We start from the raw sequence: 21,378 nt of genomic DNA on the forward strand, positions 1-21,378 counted from the left end.
CCTGACCAGAATGACTGATAATAATATCAGTCACTGATGTTTCTGAAGATCAGTATTTCCCAATGGATGAATGGAATCTGCATGGTTGCTTTAAGAAGAGGAGTCTGTGTGTCTTCCCCACCTTGCACAGTATTCCTTCTAAGCCAGAACTATAGCTCAAAATTATAACTGGGACAGGTTGAAAAGCTTCTTTGTTTTTCAGACTTTTTTTTCTAGGCTAACAGTTAAAGGAAGCTGATTCATTAGAGAAATTAGAACTTCAAATGTAATTAATTGGAGAAATTATTTAATTAGAAGTGTCCTCTCTTTAAAATTTCTGTAGATATCCTCAAATCCTGGAAAGAAGCAAATATTTATACAGAAGCAAAAATTTATACATTAAATAAAAAAGGAAGGGAGATAAGGCCGGGAATGGTAGAAAGATGCCTTTAGATAATTAGTGTTTCCTAGATAGTAATGAGTGGGGGAGGTTGGAATAAATTTACCTAAAATAAAATAAAGAAAATTCTAAAAAATTAACATAACTGTCAGAATCCAAGTTAAGGAGGTTGTGTATGTTTTGGTTTTGTTTTGGGTTTTTTTTAAATTAAAAATGTGTGGCTGAAATGGCGAGTGCCTATATACTGATCATTAAATCTTCATCACTGGACCTTAATAAGAATCTTTTTGATCTTTCCTTTTTTCTGCCATCAACTTGCTTTTGTTGATCATTTTCTAATAGCTGATATTCTGAACCTTAGGTACTATTTTTATTTATTCTTTTTTGGTGGTGGGTTTTTTTTGTTCCATCTTCTCTGAAATGATCCCTTCTCTACTTGCAGTGGATAGCTAAAATTCCTAGAAAATACACTGCAACTATCTAGATTGCATCTTGATCTAGCAATGATGTACTTCCTACCAATCTTATTTAGACCTTTTGTGAACACAGTTATATGTAGAGATACACATTAAAAGTATGCAGGTTATATTTAGTGTGTTTTTATATAAACATGAAACAACATAACTGTTCAGTTTTTCTGAATTATTATTCTAGGATCAAGACAACCTTTAATCCAACAATCTCAGCCTCCACCTTATTCATCACCTAGAGATGTTCCCCCAGACATATTGTTAGATTCTCCAGAAAGAAAGCAAAAGAAACAAAAGAAAATGAAGTTAGGCAAGGATGAAAAAGACCAGACTGAAAAAGCTGCAATGTATGATATCATTAGCTCTCCTTCCAAGGACTCCACTAAGCTTACATTAAGACTGTCTCGTGTAAGATCTTCGGATATGGACCAGCAGGATGATATGCTTTCTGGTTTGGAAAACAGCAGTGTGTCAGAGGGTGATATTCCTTTTAATGTGCAGTACCCAGGACAGACTTCTAAAACACCCGTTACTCCACAGGATGTTAACCGCCCACTAAACGCTGCTCAGTGTTTGCCGCAGCATGAACAGACAGCTTTCCTTCAGGCACAACAAGTGCCTGTTTTACAACAGAACACTTCAGTTGCTGCAAAACAACCTCAAACTCCTGTGGTACAGACACAGCAACAGGTTTCGCAACAAGGAGCTATAACGTCATATGATGAAGTAGAATTGGATGCATTGGCTGAAATTGAGCGGATAGAACGTGAATCAGCTATTGAAAGGGAGCGATTTTCAAAAGAAGTGCAAGATAAAGGTAAAAGGATTGTGTGTGTGTATATACACTATATATTATATAAATATATATATATGCATATAAACCCCATATATATATATATAAAAAAAACTTCCTGTCATTGTCACATAATTCAATTCTGTGTATGCAGTGTAGGTTCTTCTACGACATTCATCTCCATTCCCTTCCAACAATGAACTGTAATCTTTCATATATGCATACTTTGAATATCTGATATTCTTTATTTGGGGTCTTAATGGATGGAAAGTGAAATTCTTATGTTTCGAAATTCTTTTCAAATACTCTTACTTTTAACCATGAGACTGAATGAAGTACAGTTAATGTTGTTTATAGTTTCTAAAATCCCAGCAGTACCATAAATCAAAATTTATAGTAAGTTTTGACAGTTGTATTATTAATCCATGCTGCCTAATTTAAGAAAATGCAGGAACATTGTTTTATCCCATTTCTATTCATATCCCCATTTGGATTTAATGTGAAGGAGATGTGAGACTAAAATCACATCTGTTCTGTTCTTTTGAAGGTAGCATAATAATTGGGTAATAGATACAATTATATTGTTGCTAATGTTTGTTCAACTGAATATTAATTATTATGTAGGCATTAGAAGCTTTAGAGAACTACCATATATCTCTATGGTCTGTAGCACAGAACCAGGTAGGCCTCTGAAATGTTTTATCTTCACTTCGTTAGGTGCACTTGTTGTCTTAATGGAGTTAATTGAATCTATAATTTATTTTTTTTTTTTTGCATTTCTCTTTCTTTTTCTGTTGTTAACTGGTTTGAAGGTCTTTGGTTTCAGATGTGGTTTATGAATTAGATAGTAATAATTTACCATAAGTATTTTTCAGAATCTTCCTGTGCACCATGTTTAACTTCTGAGCAAAAAAATGTTTTGTAGCATAATCCTAATTTATTAGATACTGTCAAGTAAAGTCTTGCAGAATGGAAAATGGTGAAAATTCTGATTTTGGAAGTTCATAGGTGAAAATGGCCCATGTAGACTTACTTGCATGGAATGAATTTACTCACATTTTGGGTCTTTAGCATCAGAAAGGGTGCAAATTTTCTCCCTATTCAAAGTGATTTTTCGCTATATTTAGTGATGCCTGAGTGGTGAAAGGAAGAGAGAGTTTGTGCGTATTTGTGTGCGTGCGTGTGTGTGTGTGTGTGTGTGTGTGTGTGTGTGTGTGTGTTTGTAAACATGGTTGCAATACTAAATGGTGTAACTTCTAAGATGTTTCTTATTTGGTAATTAAATAATTTTTTTTTAGCAAAAACTATTTATGAATGTAAGGGGAAAAGGTGTCCTCACCACAAAAGAGATTTCTACTGATCTCTACTGTCTTTAATTTAATGAGATGGGGAATTTGTTTATTTGCTTAAATTTCTTCCATTAATCTTAAATTTATTGTTGGAGATCTTGTGGTTTTTATGTCCACACATTTAAGATAGAATCTCTACTATGTTTTGCCTGAGAAGCAGCTGAAAAAATGCACAGCAGCTTTCAAACACTTTGATCAAAACTAAAAATACACTTTCTGTTTTGTTTTGGCTTTCAGAAAATGTTGATCGTTAGTTGTAAAGCTTGTTTATGATAATTACACATCCATGATCAGAGCCTTGATTTGTTTGTTTTGGGGAAAGGAGTGATTTTGATGGACTGTGACCTTTCCTGTTCACTGCTGGTCAATAACCATCTTCCCAAATACAGATTCTGACCTTATGGTTTCCCTTACTTGCATCCTCTGATCTCAGATCTCCCTGATCTCCTACAATTGCTATAAATCAGGTACAAGAGTTGCTGCCCTATACTGGGACAGATGATTGCTATTTATTCACTTGTGCTAAGTTGCCCCTATGACAGTCAGCAGCACTTTTCACTTTTTCACTCTGGCTCTTGAGGTTTCAGCCATAACTGCATAGTATTTAGTAGAAAGATTTTTAGCAGTCTTGGAACAGATTTCCTGAAGATGCTACCTTGGAGAGATATAGTTCTTATTTTTTTGGTAATGCTTTTGCCATTGCTTCTAAATTTATGCTATGTCTAGAATCTGGTACACTCTGGGATTGTTCTAGTTAGAGCTGTTTGGTTTTGTGAGGCTACAAGAGGAAACATCCTCTATTGTTCCTATAGGAATATGTCTGCTAGAAACATATTCAATAACTTCTACATATGTAATTCATTTCTGCAAAGCTGCATAGTGTATTTATACAAAGGCCTGGCATTTGTGCCTTTTTGTACATGTACTGTAACTTCAGATCACATTATGTCAGGAAGCGAGCGTGGATGTAGCAAGTGCTCAGTCTAATTAGAGTGGGACTGCATAGAGCCAGCTGATGCTTTACAATAGCAAGCATCCCTTTAGAGAACTTACTCAAAATGCTAGTGCATACTAAAACATGCATGAAAGCATCTTTGCTGCTTTTGTAACAGAGGCATGGGAATGCATATTACAATCGTACTGTGTTTTCTGTGTATACTCACACTGGTTTCCATAAATTACTTTCAGTAAAGTGGTACTCAACAGTTTTGATAGTAGATTAGTGGTCTCTTCTGTCCTTTATTTTAGACATGAAATTTCCACAGTTCTATACTCCATCAGAGATTTTCAAATGCTTTCTTTTTAAGAGAAAGGGTTTGGTTGCATAGGACATGTTCTTCTGAGGTTAATAACCAGTAGCGTGGAAGAGTTTATTTCAGAAAAGCAGCAGAGATTTTGGGGGGACATTCTTGCTAAAAATTATACACCTTGTCTAAGGCAATGGTGAGGTCTGGGGTTTTTTTAATGCTGAGGTCCTTTTATTATATTTGGTACTGGTGGTAAATAGGGATTGGAGCCTTGTGGTACTTCTATTACTTTCTGTAACAAATCATTGTTTCTAATAAAGCTGTTAAAATATTTGGCTTCCTCCAAACAAAGTCTCTCAAAGTGGGAAGCAGTCTGAGTTTCAGAAGAGGAAACAACACAGAGGTTTGCTGAAGCACTTTCTTCTTTGAAAAGTGGCTTATCTTTCTGAAATCTGATTTTCATGCTTTTCATTTATGAAAAGGAATCTTTAGTGCAAAGATCACGAATCCAAAATCTGACAAATTCGAGCTACTGTGTGTCAGATATGCGTAAAGAGTGATTTTATAATATAGACTTCCTTCCTCATATCCAAGTGCTTTTTGTAGCTATGTTTTTATAATTCTATCCTTTTTGGCTGCTTGGCTCTTGGAGTGTGTCCCCTTCATATATCATGATAGAGAGGTGCAAAGTTTAACAATAACAAGTTGGTTTCATCCTTGTTCTCTGTGTGGAAGGGCGGAGTTCATCTCCTCTTTCTACTCTATCCTTAAGAAAGTCTCTCTATTGATTAATTTAACAAGTAATTTTTCTGTATCTGTTAGTGAAAGGAGATTTTGAAGATCTAGACATTTGGCACCAAAAGTTGCATTTTAATAATCTCTTACATTTAATAGCTTCAATACTGCTAAATAGTCCATGGAACATGGCATAACTCAGGTCTTCAGTTTCCATTGCTTCCCTCACAATGGCCTCTATATCCTCATCAGATGAAATATGTTAATCAATACTAGATCATATCTTCTCTTTTAAAAGAATCTGTAGTATTACAGATAGGTCTAGCTATTATTTGTCAAGACTCAGATTATCTGAATTGGAAAAAAAGTGATTCAAAAGGGATTTTAGAGAAGTGGATTGACTTTTTCCGTAACAATTGACTGGTAAACTGTCTTCTGCTCTCGTTACATTGTGATATTTTGATGATATAATTTCTTCAGAAAGGTAGTGAAACTTAATTCACACTTTCTTCTCTTCTAACTACTGCCAGTAGTCACACTTCCTGTACTACTTGTGCAGTTGAAGGCTTTTGAAACAACTAGGGGTCTATATTCTGAACCAGTTTTGTTCCCTTAACTGACATTGTGCTTTGTTCACTTTCTGAATTTGACTACTCCAAGAAACTACCGGAATTCCTATTAAGTTTTAAAAATTGTCCTAGAAATTTCTGTTGTTCTCAGGCATCTTTTTTTCTTTTGGGAGATGAGGATGTTGAGAGAGAAATTTCATTTTGGTAATCTCAGTTATTTGCATTAACTTGTGCTTTGCCACTCTTCAGGTACAAGTTACTTATTTTTATATGTAGTTAAGTAATTCAAAGTTAATCCATCACTTTTAGACTAAACCTTTCCTAGAACATTACATTAAGTTCTTCTTCTTTTTCAAGATTTAAATCTGTTACAGAATTTATTTGCAGATACAAAGTTTGTACATCATGATCTTTCATGCTTTTCTAAAACCTCCAAATACTGTGAAACAAAAATGTTTAACACACTGATGCTAAACGGAGCTTGCAGTCTTTAAGCAACACAGAAGAGGGAAGATAACCTTGAAAATTGCATAAAATCCCAGGAAGTAACCCATCTCTTTCAGATACTTTCTTGCAAATTGATTTAGCTTTTTTATTTTATTCAGATTTGCTATGTTTTAATCTGAGCTCTTCCATACACAGGACTGTGTAGTTAAGTTTTAGATTTCTTCAAAGATACTTTTGTATAATACAGCTGTGTTAACAGATTGAGGAGTTCTGCTTGTAAAAGGCAGAAGTTTGTTTTCTGGCATTTGTGAAACAGTAATCAAATCATTAACCATTTCATTAGGAGGCTAATATTTTTTTAACTTAAAAGCATTAGAAAAAAAATTTTACTGAGACAAACCAACTTGTATATGTGTGTTTTTCCCTGTATATTTTACTCCTGAGGATCCATTTTACCCACTTCTTTGGAATCTTACTGTGGATTCTTTGAATTAGGAAGAAGTGAAGCTGTAATAACTTTATTTCCAATAATTGGATCAGTTAGGGGGCATTTGGATGCCTGCTGTGGGCTCTTCTTTTTTTGGTTCGTTCCAAGCCCTTAGCAGCAGAGACACACATCCCAAGAGTGTGAATCTGCCGGAGCAAAACTCTCAAAACTACAGTTGTAGGTAAGTAACCTTTTTCTCTTACTTTTTAAATTCTTACCCAGCTACTCTCCCTTTCTCCCCATTACCCATCTCCCCCATAAAATTCCCTAAAGAGGAAACTAATAGAAGAATACTATTAAGAATTAATAGTTTGTTTATGTCTAATTTTATGTAGTTAATTAATGAAGTGACAATATGTAATTATAACCAGTATATTAGCATTCATTTCCAAAAATATTTTGTAGGGGGCTTATTGCCTTAAAAATGGAGCTACAAGTAGTGATTTGTATGGTAGTCTTGCAGATTACAGTCATTAATACCAGAAGGTGAAGAGAGAGAGTGTGGAAGATAAATGAGTGTCTGTATAGTAGAATGTGAGACTTAGGGATCATGAGTTTTGTGTATACAAGCTTTCATTAGGTCTGCATTTTGTAGTGTGATGTAATAGATGAAACTGGCACCTCATGTAGCTTTTCCAAGAAAACACAGCTTTGCAGCCTCTAGGTCCTATAAAAGACAGATTTTGTGGTTTTGTGTGTTCAGACATGTTTTAAGAAAAGTAAGGGGAAGAAGGATTCCCATTCTGTTAGAGGAATTGCAATGAAATATTGCAATGTTTACACCTATCTGTGAAAAGTTGCTTCCTTTTACAGTTTTTATAAAGACTATTATACTTTACAAATGAAAAATGTTTTTCTTTTAAAAAAAGGTAGGATCATATAATTTAATAGCATTTTTATTTATGCTCATATGTAGAATGAAATCAAAATTCCTCTATTTATATCGGGTTGTGCTTTACATATGGTAGTGCAGAAAACTGCTCTTGTAAGAAGGTGTAGGAAATAACTGAACTGTAGCAGTTTAGCAAGAAACCTTCTTTGTTTCTGCCTACACTGTAAACTAAGACTAGAAAATTCAATATAAATTGCATGTAATGTATACCCTTGATTGTACCTGTGGATCAGAGGATTTATGATACCATTAATCCAATAATAACTTACATTCTAGGACAGACATTTCTTTATAATGGATTTAAATCTTGATAAAGAAATGGCACGAGTAGTTAATAAACCCTATTAAGAGCTTAAGCCCAGCATTTCTGTAGTTCACAGTCACTAAGTTCATGCTGACATCAACTTAAGAAGACACAATATTTTTTTCATTGTCATGGAATATAAATGTTAATCTAGTTAATTGATGATATTTTTGAGTACAAGGCAGAACAAAATCAACAGCTGGAAGTGAGAAGGGAAAGTTACTGATTATTTCTTAAGTTTTCTGTCTATATTTATTTTCTGTCTATATTTAATTCAATGAATTAAAATCTAATTGGATAATGTTAGCCATGATGCTTAAGAGTTTTCATTCTGATGTTAGTGTGTTGCATTTTTCTTGTGGAATGCTACACTGGGTGCTTCAAACTAAGTGTACTTGAGGTTTTGCTCAGATATTTTGAGTTTACCAAACTGTAATTTTGTGCAAAATCACATGGGTAAAACCTAGTGTTTATGCTGAAAAATCTATCTCATAAATAAAGTCATATGGTTTGTGAAAGCAATATTAAATTCAGCGAGCTTAAGTTAGTTTCCAATCTCTAAACAAATGTAGATATTTGATTATACTCTTCTGCAGTTCAATTTTTTTGTTATTTACTGGTGTAGCATTTCTTTTGTATTACTATAATTGCCAGAGAATAGTGAGCAACCAGACATCCTTAAGTAGATGGATGAAAAATTCATAAGACACTATGATGATTGTATTATTGCTATATTTAAGAAAACAATCAAAACTTCCTAATCTTAATTTTGATGAAGTCTTCTACACTTTGAGGCGTATCAGGGATCGCTGTAGCCTTTTTGTTTTTTAAACTGAAAGAGTTTAGACATTGTTCTGGTGGGGTTTCCTTTTTGGACAATGACCAGAAATTTGATGAAGTCTTTTAACAGGTCACTAAAGAGTAGCAGGTGTTTCTGTTCTGAGTCTTGCAAGTCTGTTTCTTTGAACTGCAGCAGCTGAAAGTCCTCTGGTCTCTTCAGAGGTTTTTGGAATTATGTACCATTCTATAAAGCTTCCTATACGAGGTTCATGACTGTACTTTCTTGATTTCTTCTGTAAGGGAGGAAGTAGTGAGAATAAAATCTTTGCCCTGTGTTGGCTGTATCTCTCTTTCAAGGGCAAGAGCTTAGTAGTGTGGAAATGTCTTCTGCTGAAGGAAGGGTTCTGTTGGTTGTTCAGTTCTTTTTTTCATTTGGCATAAGACTTTGAGGGGAAGTCAGATGGGTGCAAACTCTTATGGATTGTGCATACATGAGGGAGTTGAAAAGAATGGATAGTTGTCCTAACTCCACTGATAGGTTGTCCATTGGTACCATTGAAGTAATTTTAAAGATTCCTTGTATACAGATTAGATTCTTGTGGTCTACAGAGCACTGTTAGCTGGGGGGACAGGGCACTTAGCTTCAAAGAAATCTGTGAATAGTAACTAAGAAAAGGAAACAGTTAACAGTAGACATGTTTGTTATTTGAACATTTAGCTATGTGTCATTTGTTGAAAATTTCTAGTCTTGATTGCTAGTTTAAATAAGATAAGCTTATAATTGGCCTCTGTCTGGTCTCTGATGTTGTTTAAAAATAGGAGATTTGACAATATGTAATAACATCGAAGGACTAGAGTATTTGAGTTAAATTTGTTAACTTGTGATATAATTAAACAAGTGCTATTTCAAATGAGTGGAAGCATACCCTAGTAATCTCTGATATGAGAGATTAGAAGAGTTAGAGGTTTAAAGTCATAAAACTCTTAAAGGTTATCCTTTACAAAAACAAAATTTATACTTTCGATTACCATTTAAATGGTTCATCTAGAATTCAACATAAGAGGATCAATCTTTTTTGCGTCCCCAAAGAGGAGAACATTCACATATGACCATTTGGAATATGAAGTCTTCCACTGAGTCCCTTGCAGGGTGTAAAATGGGGAAGCACAAATATATCTGTCCATTTATAAGTACACCAAACAATATTAATAGAAGGAAGTGTTACCATTCTGCTAAAAAGAAGCTTAGCAACCCTGCTCATGGTTATTATTTAGACTTGTTACCTTTTCATAGATACTTACAAAAGGCCCATTTTCAATATGATAGACCAAGCAGTTCTAGAACTGAATATCATCCAATTTTACTCAGTTGTTTAAGGAGTTTATTCTGTGATTTAAGGCAATCATCAGGTTTGCAAGGAAGCAGTAATCTAGAGGGTTTCAGTGCTAGTGGTATCTTGACTGTTGCTTTGGAAAGATTCCAGGGTGAGTAAAAGAATAGAGATACATTTATAGTAACAGCTCTCCTCATCCACCTGCTGCTTCTAACACTTCCTCAGCTTCCAAGCATATCTGTTTTCTGGATGAATGGTCTTCAAATCATGATTTCCTTGTAGTTTCGGCAGAAATGTATCTCATGATGTCTGTGGTTATTTCAGTGCAATGTGGTTCTTTGCACAAAGGTTCCACAGTAACTAATTAATTAAATTCTAAATCCCAAAGTACTCAAAACTTTGATACAGATATTTCCAAAGATGAAGACCATAACTTCCTCTCCAGGAATACTGTTCATAAGAGGATTGGTGGGAAATTACCACTTGGAAATCCAGCTAATTCTTTTCCCATGTCAAGCTTGTGGTTCCAGTAATGTTTTGTTTCTTGTGTCATGATGAATAATTTCATTTGATAGAACAGCTCTACTATATTTTATAGTGTAGTGTATAGTGTAGTTTATGATCTTGCTTTGAGTTCCAAGGTACTGCCTTTTAGTGAGCATGTTGCAAGGTAAAGAGAATATTCTTACGAATTTGCTAAGTCAAAAGGATTCATACGTAGAGTAACTGTTCTCCAAACTACGATAGATTTGTTAAAGTAATTGGAATAAAATGTAGGTATATTTTGAATATATGTACAACCTCAGAGAAAGGTGGAGGAGTGAATTATTGTTTTGAAAAGAATCTGAAAACAATGAACTAGTATACCCAATCATTAATATAGTCAAAAAACTCTTCTGTAACTTAATACATACTCCTTTTACTATGACAACTGTTACAAAGACGGAAGCAAAAACATCCTTTATCACACTCTATTAGACTAAAGAGATTGTGAGCCAATATATTTGGAACTGCAACAAGCTTCAGATCTAGGTCAGTAAGATTTCAAAGAAAGACATTAGTCTGATAATTTGGTGAAGTCCCAGATCCCAATATTTTTTCCCCCAAAAAAATACTGCTGTCTGTGGAATGAAGTTTGAATACAGATGCCTTGAAGAATATGAAGTATATTTCAATGGATATTGTAAAAATTTATCTGTTCATTTTGGGACTCATGACTTAACGAAGAAGCTATATGCAAATTTCTGTATATTCGACTGTGAAAGAGAAGATCTGAAGACATCTGTTTTTAGAGGTTCACTACTCTCTTCTCATCTCACTGTTCTAATTCTTGTATAGCTAAAAGTGAGTTCAAGATTTTATGAAGCCCTCAGAACCTAATGGTATGTTTCAGCTTTCAAATTTTTGTAGCTATTTTTTCAACTTCAAAAGTTTTTGTACTTATTCAATGGAAGTTTTTCATTATGCTTTATGAAGGCAGTGGTACTATATATTCATCCTACATTTTTGCCCTAGTTCAACTGGATATTTTCTTATACTTAGGACAGCTTTTTTAGTCCTAGATCCAGAATTCTCATAGAGACAAAGTGGTAATGATTGAGTTTAGTTTTGAGGCTCACTTTCAAGATGTACTGGAAATAAGAAGAAATCTGTGAATGATCTGTAACTCTGTCTTCAATCACCTTGCCATCTAAGAAAATAAAACTATGAAGGTGTCCCTTTCTTCTCAGGCAAGATGTCAAGTTACTAAAACATCAGTATTCTAATGTCAAGATAGATGAAGAATGTGCATGAGAAGAGCTATGTATTTAGAGGGAATGTGTGTATCAAGTTGTGATGTAATCATCTACTTACGTGTTCTCAACTTACGATTTGACATTTTGGATGATGAAGAGCAGCAGCATGGTGAACCTGGTCCCTTACAGAAGTCCAAGCAAGAAAATTGGCCCTACTTGAATTGTTTTGGTTGTTTGTTCTTGGTGCCTTCAGCATGAGGGGTCTGAAAGGTGAGTTTTGGTTGATCCAGCTACAGCTGTCTAAGGCATCACAGCTCATGGCCATCTGCTCCTATAGTAGGCATAAGAGAGGAAAGCATTGTCTTGCTTAAAGCTTAATCATTCAGCCTGGTAGGTTAATGCTGACCGCCTTCACTACTGCCTTATGGTGATGCATTAGAGAGTAGTTGTGGAAATATGAATGTGTGTTCCCTTCTGCTACAAATGATAACTTCAGTTAAAGAAATGGGGCAGATAATGAATAACAGTAACATCTTAAAGACTACTGTTAGATCCACCATCAGAGCTTTTCAGGACTTTTTCAGTGTGCCTGGCATTTCTGGACTAAAATGACAAGACTTACCAACTTTTCATAAGAATACAAGTTTCTGAACTTAGATTTCAAAATGTAAAGGGTTTTAATTGAGAAGTAAGGTAATGATGTGTATGGACGTATGCATATTTGTTCTAATCCATAGTGAAGAAAAATTCGTCTATGTAAGTCCTCATATGAATCCAGCAGTTGCTGTAGCACAGGAAAAGCAAAAATCTCCATGCTAAAAAGCTGCATCTTTGATTTGGAAAATTTATTTGGCTTTACATGTCTATCACAAAGCTGGCATTCATTCCTACAGGCTTCTGTTGAGCTTTGCAAAATTCTTTATTTGCAGTTGATCAGTTTCTGCATGGAGTTTATTGGATCTGTCTTTACTGTCTTCCAGCCATTGAATCTTGTACAAAATTTTTGAGTTTTAGAAAGTTAGAGATATCCAAATAGATTTGAGGATGAAAATGATAGGGAAAAATCCTGTTCACATCACTGGAATTGACCATGTTATTGCTTGTTGTTGTGGCCTAATTTTAATTTTGGAGGTGATCCTTCAAAGTATTTCTAAATAAGAATCTTATAAAAATTTTCAAGAAATTAGAACTCATATGTTGTGATTCTAGTTTACAGTTCCAGAGGACTGTGTGGATTTTTTCATTGACATTTATTTCCCTATTTCTTGATTACATCCTCCTTACTGTACATTCACGTGCTCTGAGTGGAGAGCTGGTTCATTGCATCTGGTGATAAAGCACCACAAACCTAGGCACAAAGAATGGTACTTTTCTTGCTTTGCATTTGTGGTCTAGGCATTTTGGCAATAGATCTATGTTTAGTAATTCCTTAGACTTACAATCTTATTCCCTGATTACACAGAAATTTTTTTTTTTCGACAAATTATGCAGTGGTAGTTGAGAAATGGGAATATAAGCCTTACTGCAGGTAAAGCATCTAGTTTGTGTGGCAGAAATTATTTTTAGTTTAGAGTTCTGTGTTGGTAATATAAATGGGTTGTAGTTTTATATGGGTAGAATATACTCTTTTGGATACTTCCGTGTGCTTCTCATTTCTATGAATTCTACCAAATTACAGGTTGTTGACTTATTTTTTCTGTATTCTGCTCCTAATGTTTTTTAGTGTAAACTGAAGGGCTTATTGCAGAGTCAGGTTCTTGACAGAAATTTTCACTATACTTTGTGTTTCATCTATAAAAAGGATTATGATTGCAAAGGGAAAAATATTCAAGTTTTTAAGTGTGTAGTGGTCCCCCACCTAATATATGCATGTGTTAAGGTAGAGACTCCAACCCTTGGTTTGCTGCTTTGTTTCAAAGAGAAGCATGGGCGGGTGGAATAGTTACTTTATCAGTTTTGTTCATTGTTTGTGTGTTCCCTGAGTAAAATATGTGTGAAGTCCAGCTGATTCACTGAACCAAGTGGGGAAAACCTCTGTCATAATCATTGCAGATCCTTGCTTACTTAGTACTTGTGTAATAAAGAGGTTGGATCTGCAGAAGATATCTTCTATGGTAGTATTCCTCAAAAACTAGTTGTGGAGCTGCACCTTAACTTTGACTTTGACTTTTCAGATTTCTCCTTCAAGTGTAACTGAGGAGTTTGGGAGTTTTTTTAATGGGGTGGGGTTTTTTGGTCCTTATGTATTGCAGCTGCTTTATTAGGCGGTTCCCTTGAGAATTACACAGGACCTTTTGATTTCATATGTTTTGAGGGAGGGTTTTTTTAATGATTAGCTGGCATTTGTGGGAAACGGACATTGAATGATAGTCTGAATACATTAAAAAGTATTAGTTAGAGAAGTCCTATTCTTGCTTTTAAATTCAGTGGATTTTGTTTTGTGTGCACATCCATGCTGTGGAGGATTCATTATGGGAATGGAAGGGAATGGACATTCTTCCTTGAACATTTATCAATTTTTATATATAATTTGTGATTTTTTTCTCTTTTAACTTGCAGATAAGCCTTTAAAGAAGCGAAAACAAGAAAACAAACCACCAGAGGCTGGAGGTGCTACTGGAGGAAATAGAACAGCTTCTCAGGAGACAGGTTCTGCAGGAAATGGGGCAAGGCCAGCACTGATGGTTAGTATTGATCTGCAACAAGCAGGAAGAGCAGACTCTCAGGCAACAGTAACTCAGGATTTGGACACCATCAAAAAACCTGAAGAAATTAAGCAGTATAATGACGGGTTTATGTGTGTTCCCCAAGAAGACACTGTTGGAGTTCTTAAATTTAAACCTGAAAACCATCCAGAAATTTTTAGGAAAAAGTCAGACTTTGAAAGTCAAAAGACAGATATCCAGCAAAATGAAAACAGACAAATGGAATTCCAGCAAAATGAGAGCAGACGGTTGGAAAGTAAATACAATGAGAGCAAGCAGTTAGAAGTGAAACATGAAAGCAGACAAATGGAAATGAAACAAAATGAGAACAGACAGACAGAATTGAAACAAAATGAGAGCAGGCAAATGGAGATGAAACAAAATGAGGGAAAACAAAATAATGGCAAACAGGAAATACGGCAAAGGCCAGAAACACCGAAACAGAAGAGTGAAGGCAGACCTGAAACACCGAAACAGAAGAGTGAAGGGAGGCCTGAAACACCTAAACACAAACATGATAATAGGAGGGACTCCAGTAAACCCTTGTCAGACAAGAAAATTGAAATACCTAGGCACAAACTAGATGTGAAATCTGATCCTTCAAGGATGAAACCTGAAAATCGACCTGATCCAACAAAACCGAGGCCTGATGGGCGCTCAGTTTCTGATACACCAAGGCGTGACCATGACAGCCTTAAACAAAGATCTGAGGACAGGGGGGAGTCAGAGAGATACAGAGGAGATCCATCCAAGATCAGAAGGCCTGAATATTTGAGATCCTCAAACAAAAATGAACATGATTCTAAGCATGGTATTAAACCTGATGGTTCAAAACCTGAGAAATTTGAAAGGAAATATAGGCATGAGTCTGGTGATTCAAGGTTTTCTTCTGGGGATCAGAAATCAAGGCCTGATAGCCCTCGTATTAAACAGGAAAGTAAAGGGGATTCTAGCAAATCAAGACCTGATAAACCTGGTTTTAAGTCACCAAACAGCAAGGATGAACGAAGGACAGATGGTAATAAGAGCAAAGTAGATAGTAATAAAGCACATGGGGACAATAAAGCAGAGTTTCCCAGTTATTTGTTGGGGGCAAGATCTGGTGCATTGAAACATTTTGTCATTCCAAAAATCAAACGTGATAAAGATGGCAATGTTACTCAGGAGTCAAGGAAAACTGAATTTAGAGGTGAACATAAGGACAAAGTAGAGAAGATTGGGCTAGTTGAAGATCTAAATAAAGGAGCTAAGCCTGTAGTTGTCCTTCAAAAGCTTTCTTTGGATGATGTGCAGAAATTTATTAAGGACAGAGAAGATAAATCAAGGGGCTCTTGTTTTAAACCTAACAAGAACAAGTCAACCAAACCTAATAAAGGTAAGATTGTTTTAATATTAATTGCATTGTATCTTTTACACTTGAGTTCTTGTAGACTTTGTACTTCTGCTGTTAGAAATTAAATGCAAACATTTGATAGTTTATGTGCTTGCTTATATGGTGAGAGAAATAAAGTGAAACTAGTCTAAGGACTTGTCATTATCAGAAATCTTGCTAGAAATGTACCTGAAATTATTTATCTACTTCAGTACAAGTACTTGATCTGGCAACACTTTAGTGGTCTTAAGATGTACTTCAGCTGCATTAGTTTTATATGGCAATTTATCTGGTGAAATGTAACTGTTGTGTGTATGATTTTACCTGATTAGGTCTGTCAGTATAAATGACTCCCACTACTGTAAATATTGGAGCTGGAATGATGGGAAATACTAACTATGCAAGCCCTACGATTATTTTTGTATTTAATTTGAAGTTAAATGGGTTTTTCCAAAGCATGTTTTTAAATGGTGTTAGTAAGAACATAGTTGCAGAGTCCCACCTACCTCCTTAACACTGTAGAAACAAATCAGTTGAGGAGGTTCCATAATTGAGACTTTGTGACAGTAACTTAGAAACACGTTTGGTCTGTAGGAGACTTCTTTTTATCATTGTCTCGTGTCCATTATATGCAGAAAGAAGAAAGCTGAACAATTAGCTGGCATTTTGAAATTAGTAATATGGACAGGAAATAATTTAGAATAGCTTGTAGGTTTGATATTTAACTGATTATCTCTTTTGCAGGTTTAACACTTTTTAAAAATAAGATCCTTTTTTTTCTTGGTACTTTCATTTTGACTTCATTGGTTTCAGACTGAAGTAGATCATTTCCCACTGTGAAATCAGTATTACTAACTGGTTGGATTTCCTTTTTTTAACATTTAACATTTAAAAAATTTAAGTTTCTTATATAGTCATGTTTATAGAGTTGTTGTGTCTTAAAATAGACTGATAAAAGCCAGATGAGAGGTTTACAAATGTATGGAGGATGATGTATAAAGCCATTTGCAGGTGTATAACGAATTCAAGATTAAAACATTTTCTTACGTAGCTAATCTGGTAAGAAATTATGTAGAAATCATCTTCATGAATGTATGACTATCTTAATGTGCACTTGTAAAGAGGTGTTTTCTGTATCATTAATTTCTTGTGCTATGCTGTTTTTTATCTACTAACCAGTTTATATTAACTCTAAAAAGCCTTAATAATAATTTGTGATGTATTTTACATATTTGTAAAATATTAGCCTCCTTGTTAGGGATTTCTTTTTGTCTTGGGAAAAAGAACATTATCCCTGTCCCTTTTTGAAGTTCAAAAGAGGCAAACTTTCAATTTTTAATAATAGGTATCTAGAGTTAGCCATAAAATTATATCTTTGTTCTCAGTTTAATCTGAAGGTTTCAGATGAAACCCTTATGTCCTTGATAGAAAATGCTAAAAACTTTCTGATGGAACTGAGGTCTAGTCTCAGTAGGATAGATTTTGAATTCACACTTTTTTATGTGCAGAAAATCAGGTACAAGTCTTCTGAACAATAGGCAGTGCATGTATGCTTTCCAAAAGTGTTTCTGAATTACTTTTTTCTTGTAGTCTGTATTATATGTGGTTATGTATGTAGAATGCTTTAATAATGTGTAAAGGTTTTAATGACTTTTGGTATGATTCTAGTACCTGTCACAGATGAGCAATGCAGTGATTTTAACGTTAGGTTTATAATTTCTCTACAATTTTTTTCTGCATTTTTTTTTCTTTCTGAAGTCATCATTTTCTTGCATTTCTTGCACTATGAAGTAACTTGGGACACGTTTTGCAGGGAAAAATGGTTTGAATCTGATACAAGTCTTTTTTGCAGTTCTATTCAGAATAAGGTTCTTACAATGATAGTAGAAATAGGTTTCATGAAAAGAATAATGTAACTTTTTATCTTACAAATCATGTTTTGAGTGTTCAGCAGGCAGATTTTGGAGAAAGTGTCTTTGAACTGCAGATTTTTGATGTGTATATTTAGTTCTGTTTTTTTTTTTTTTCTGGTAACTTACTTCCTAGAACACATGCTAATTAACCAGGTGAATTCCAGTGTTTGAAAGATACAAATTTTATAAAGATATCTCTCTTCATAAGGCAAACTCTGTTTGTTAACAGCTAACTGATGCAGATGTATTCATGCCACTGACACGGTGTCCTCAATCCAGTTGAAATAGTGTTCAGTTTTACTTGGTGCCATTTTTAGTTATAAACTTTTTAATACACTAAGAACGGTAATTTTCATAAATCTTCTTTTAGTTCATCCTATACTACTTAGTAGATTGTAGCAATTCTTTTCCAGTGAATTCTTGCCTTTTAGCATCATTATTCAACTTCTCACATGCCTCTTATGCCATGTAGCTTAGTATATTTTACTTTCTCTTATTTCATTACCCTTGTATCTCTTGTCTTCGTTTTTGCTTTCTCATCCATCCCTCCCTCAAAAAATGTCTTCTACTGGCTTTCTCATATACAACATCATTGCTATTATTTATCTGAAATGCAGTTTAAAATATCGTTGTTCAGCTAGTTCGAAACACCATTTAGATAGCTGTCCTGTCGTAAAGGGCTAATTCCCATTCATTACAAAACTCAATAAAATTGACTCACATTAAGTTACAATTAATTCTTTGCAAACTGAAAGTCCATACAACTTTTTGCATTGTTTTAGTAAATTTTAAATTTGTGCCTTTATTTGCATTGAACTCAAAAAAGACAAGGTAATATTGTCACCAAATTTTATAGACATGTTTGAAATTTTATCAAGTTATGAATGGGAGAGATAGCCACAGTATGTGACCCTTAATATTAAATAAATCCAAGAGTCCCTTTTGGCATTTACAAGGAAGAAGTAATTTTTCTCTCTTCCCTGATCTTTGAGCATTTTCTGAAAGATTCTGTATCTCAGAGGAAAGTTATGGAATTTTTTTCACAGTATTTTTGTTACAGAGTCTTGTGGTGAAGTCTTGTGGCCAATTTTGTCCACATCAGAATGAACTGTGACATTTTCTTTGTCTGATTTTACCATCTGTTAATGTCTTTTATTGGTTTTAATGCAAGTGTATGTTGTTGTGGGACCCATGAAACTTTTCCCTTTAAGCTTGTGCCTGCAATGAGGAGGTCATGTTTGCTGTCCTTTCTTTTCAGAGCTTCAGTGAACACCTTCTCTGCTGCTTTTTTAGAGCTATGCTGATCAGCTGTGTTGGGATGGGAGCTGTTAGCAGCTTCATGGTTACTGCATTCTGAACAGGACAAATTTTCCTTTGTTAAATATAAATATTGAGAGAAACTGTAACTATCTGTGCAAGATGTCTGAGTAGGTTTATAATATGTTTGAAGGATTGTCTTTGCAAAACAAACATCTTTTGGATCTTCCTATATCACCTAAAGGAATTTGTTGTTTTAAGGGAAAAAAAAATTCTGATATGAATGCCATTCCTCCATTGTGTAGATTGTTATGGGATTTAATTATCTTCACAATGCAGAACTGAAGACATAAGGTTTTGCTGCTCACTACAAGTCTTCCTAAATATACTGTTTCCTGCTGCTCTGATCTGAAATTTGAGTAAAGACTTGATGTTTCTTTGAAGGTGCTCTTCATACATACTCTTTACAGGATCAGCTAAAAATCTTACTGCTTAATCATCTTTATGTCGTTAAAACAATGCTTCCGGATTCTTCTGTGCTCTCTGCTTCCATGGCTTGTTTGGGGTTTTGGTTTGTTTGTTTTTAATTCCAGGTGACTTTTTCAGAGCCTGTAGTAACTCTGATTTTGTGTTTGTGTAACATGACAGTCTGTCTTTGGGTTGTAGCATTGTTGGAAATAGTTTCCCTTGGGAAACAGCAATCAATTATCTTCTAGTAGTGACAAGAAAGGGAGTATTTCAGGATGAAAAGCTGTATCCAAATTGTGTGGGCTCACTTGAGTGAACTTGTTGTGCCTCTCACTGATTTCTAGTTAGTGTAGCCAAGCTACTTAAAGGTGCTTAATGGTACAGATGAAAACTGTGGGCAGAAAGGAAGTACCAGTTCTAAACCTCATTTAAATCCTACATGTACAGGAATTCTATAAGGGCAAAATTGGGTTATGGATGTTAACACGTCAAATTTTAGAGTTCACACTAATTTGTTTCCAAAATAACAATTTCTTAATGCTGAGACAGACACCCCAAAATCAGAGGGGCCACAAGGAAATAACTGCATTAAAAACATACTACCTTGGGAAAGGAAAAGTTTGAAACTCAGCTTGCTTCCCATAAAATTGTGCTTTTCTAAAGGTTAGCAATGTGAAAATCCTCAGTTCCATACATCTTGAATTTGAAATGACTGTCCTGAAGTTCCCCGTAGCAACTGCATTTGCGTGTGTCAAGGCCAGAGTAATAACCTGCTGACCATCTTGCTATGGATGCAGCACCAGGTGGATCTGTAGAAAATTATGCCACATTTCAGAGGAAAAAAAATACTATATTTCAGCATTTACAGCAAAAAATTTATAAAGACTCTTTCAGTTCAAATGTTTAAACCTTCTTCAAACTAAAATTTAATTGTAATTATAGAAAAACAGCTATGTCTTTCATAAGAGTTCTACAGTCTTCCAGTTTTTTCTCTATTCTGATATATTAATGACTACCTCCTCTCATCTTGACTAGACTAGAAGAGGAACTGGCTCACCCTTTTGCCATTAGAAGTATTTCAAGATACTTGTTGGCTTTGCAGAGGATCCACTTTAATATGCTCTTTGTTCATTGAGCCCTGATTATTTGGTGTTTTTTCCTGGATTTAAAGGTTCCATTTTGAAAAATATTCCAAGCATTGCTTAGTTAAAAGTCTAAATTATATATAACTTGTTAAAGTCAAGGAAGATTTGATTTCTCTAACATACTTTGCACTGGAATAGTTTTGCTCCTACTTGCAGTGAATTTTAAGATAGGGTGTGTCTGTCCCATTCCAGAAGGTAGCTGGGATTTGTGTGGGCATTGTTCATACTTTCTGGGGCCTTCATTTTTGGTGCTAGTTTTTCAAAAGTAGATGTTGGATAAGCTGGTATTGGTACCTAGCAGGAATCAGCCACTGCACACTGGAGTAATTCCTTATGTATGATCTATTACTGGTAATAGAGGTGACATTTTCAGCACAGAGCCTTGCCTGGTGGCTGCTTTCCTGCTATTTGTTTCCTACTTTGGACTTTGCTACTAAGGTAAATATTTTGATTCTTGCTCCTACAGTATTTTCTGGATAGGAAGAGTGAACTTCGCGTATGTCACACGGAATTCTTAGCAGCACCACTGAATTAGATCCAAACCACCAATTTCATTATACTTTAATTTGTCTGAAATATGATGCTTTGTCTGTTTGCAGATTTAGTGCATTGTTTAATGAGTTGATTTTTGAAAAATTACTTTGGCAAATGTAAGTGATACACGTTTATTACCTAATTTGTCAGAACAATTTCTTGAAAGTCCAAAACTGCTCTTGGTTCATGGACATGGATACTTGATTGAGTTCCTCTTGTTTCTGGGAATAGCTAAGGCTATTTTGCATAAATAATTTTTGCAGCAATGCATTGCAATGTGTAAATGTGGCCCAGCAATTTATCTCATGTCAATTACAGTAGGCAATGCAGACTTTTCATGTGTCTAAGGATCTAAAGGTGGATATTGATCTTGGCTTATGTGCTGGAATATGTGCTTGAAATTTTTGGCTTGAATTTTCTTCTAGCCAAAGGACAAATTTGACTAAATACAAAAAGCCTCAT

General features: G+C 34.8%; 1 protein-coding gene across 4 annotated transcripts in view; it reads left to right on the forward strand.

Annotated features, from left to right (window-relative positions):
• Positions 1-21,378, forward strand: part of NIPBL (NIPBL cohesin loading factor) — a 148,567-nt gene that overhangs the window by 77,788 nt on the left and 49,401 nt on the right. For 2 of the 4 annotated variants that reach the window (XM_036402628.2, XM_036402630.2), the window contains exons 9-10: positions 1,034-1,666; positions 14,082-15,602. In XM_036402628.2, coding sequence (XP_036258521.1) covers positions 1,034-1,666; positions 14,082-15,602 — 2,154 coding nt within the window. The remainder of the gene's footprint in view (positions 1-1,033; positions 1,667-14,081; positions 15,603-21,378) is intronic. The other 2 variants (XM_054517809.1, XM_036402631.2) reach the window with 2 other exon arrangements.

Source organism: Molothrus ater, chromosome Z, assembly GCF_012460135.2.
Source record: "Molothrus ater isolate BHLD 08-10-18 breed brown headed cowbird chromosome Z, BPBGC_Mater_1.1, whole genome shotgun sequence".
Classification (NCBI taxonomy): domain Eukaryota; kingdom Metazoa; phylum Chordata; class Aves; order Passeriformes; family Icteridae; genus Molothrus; species Molothrus ater.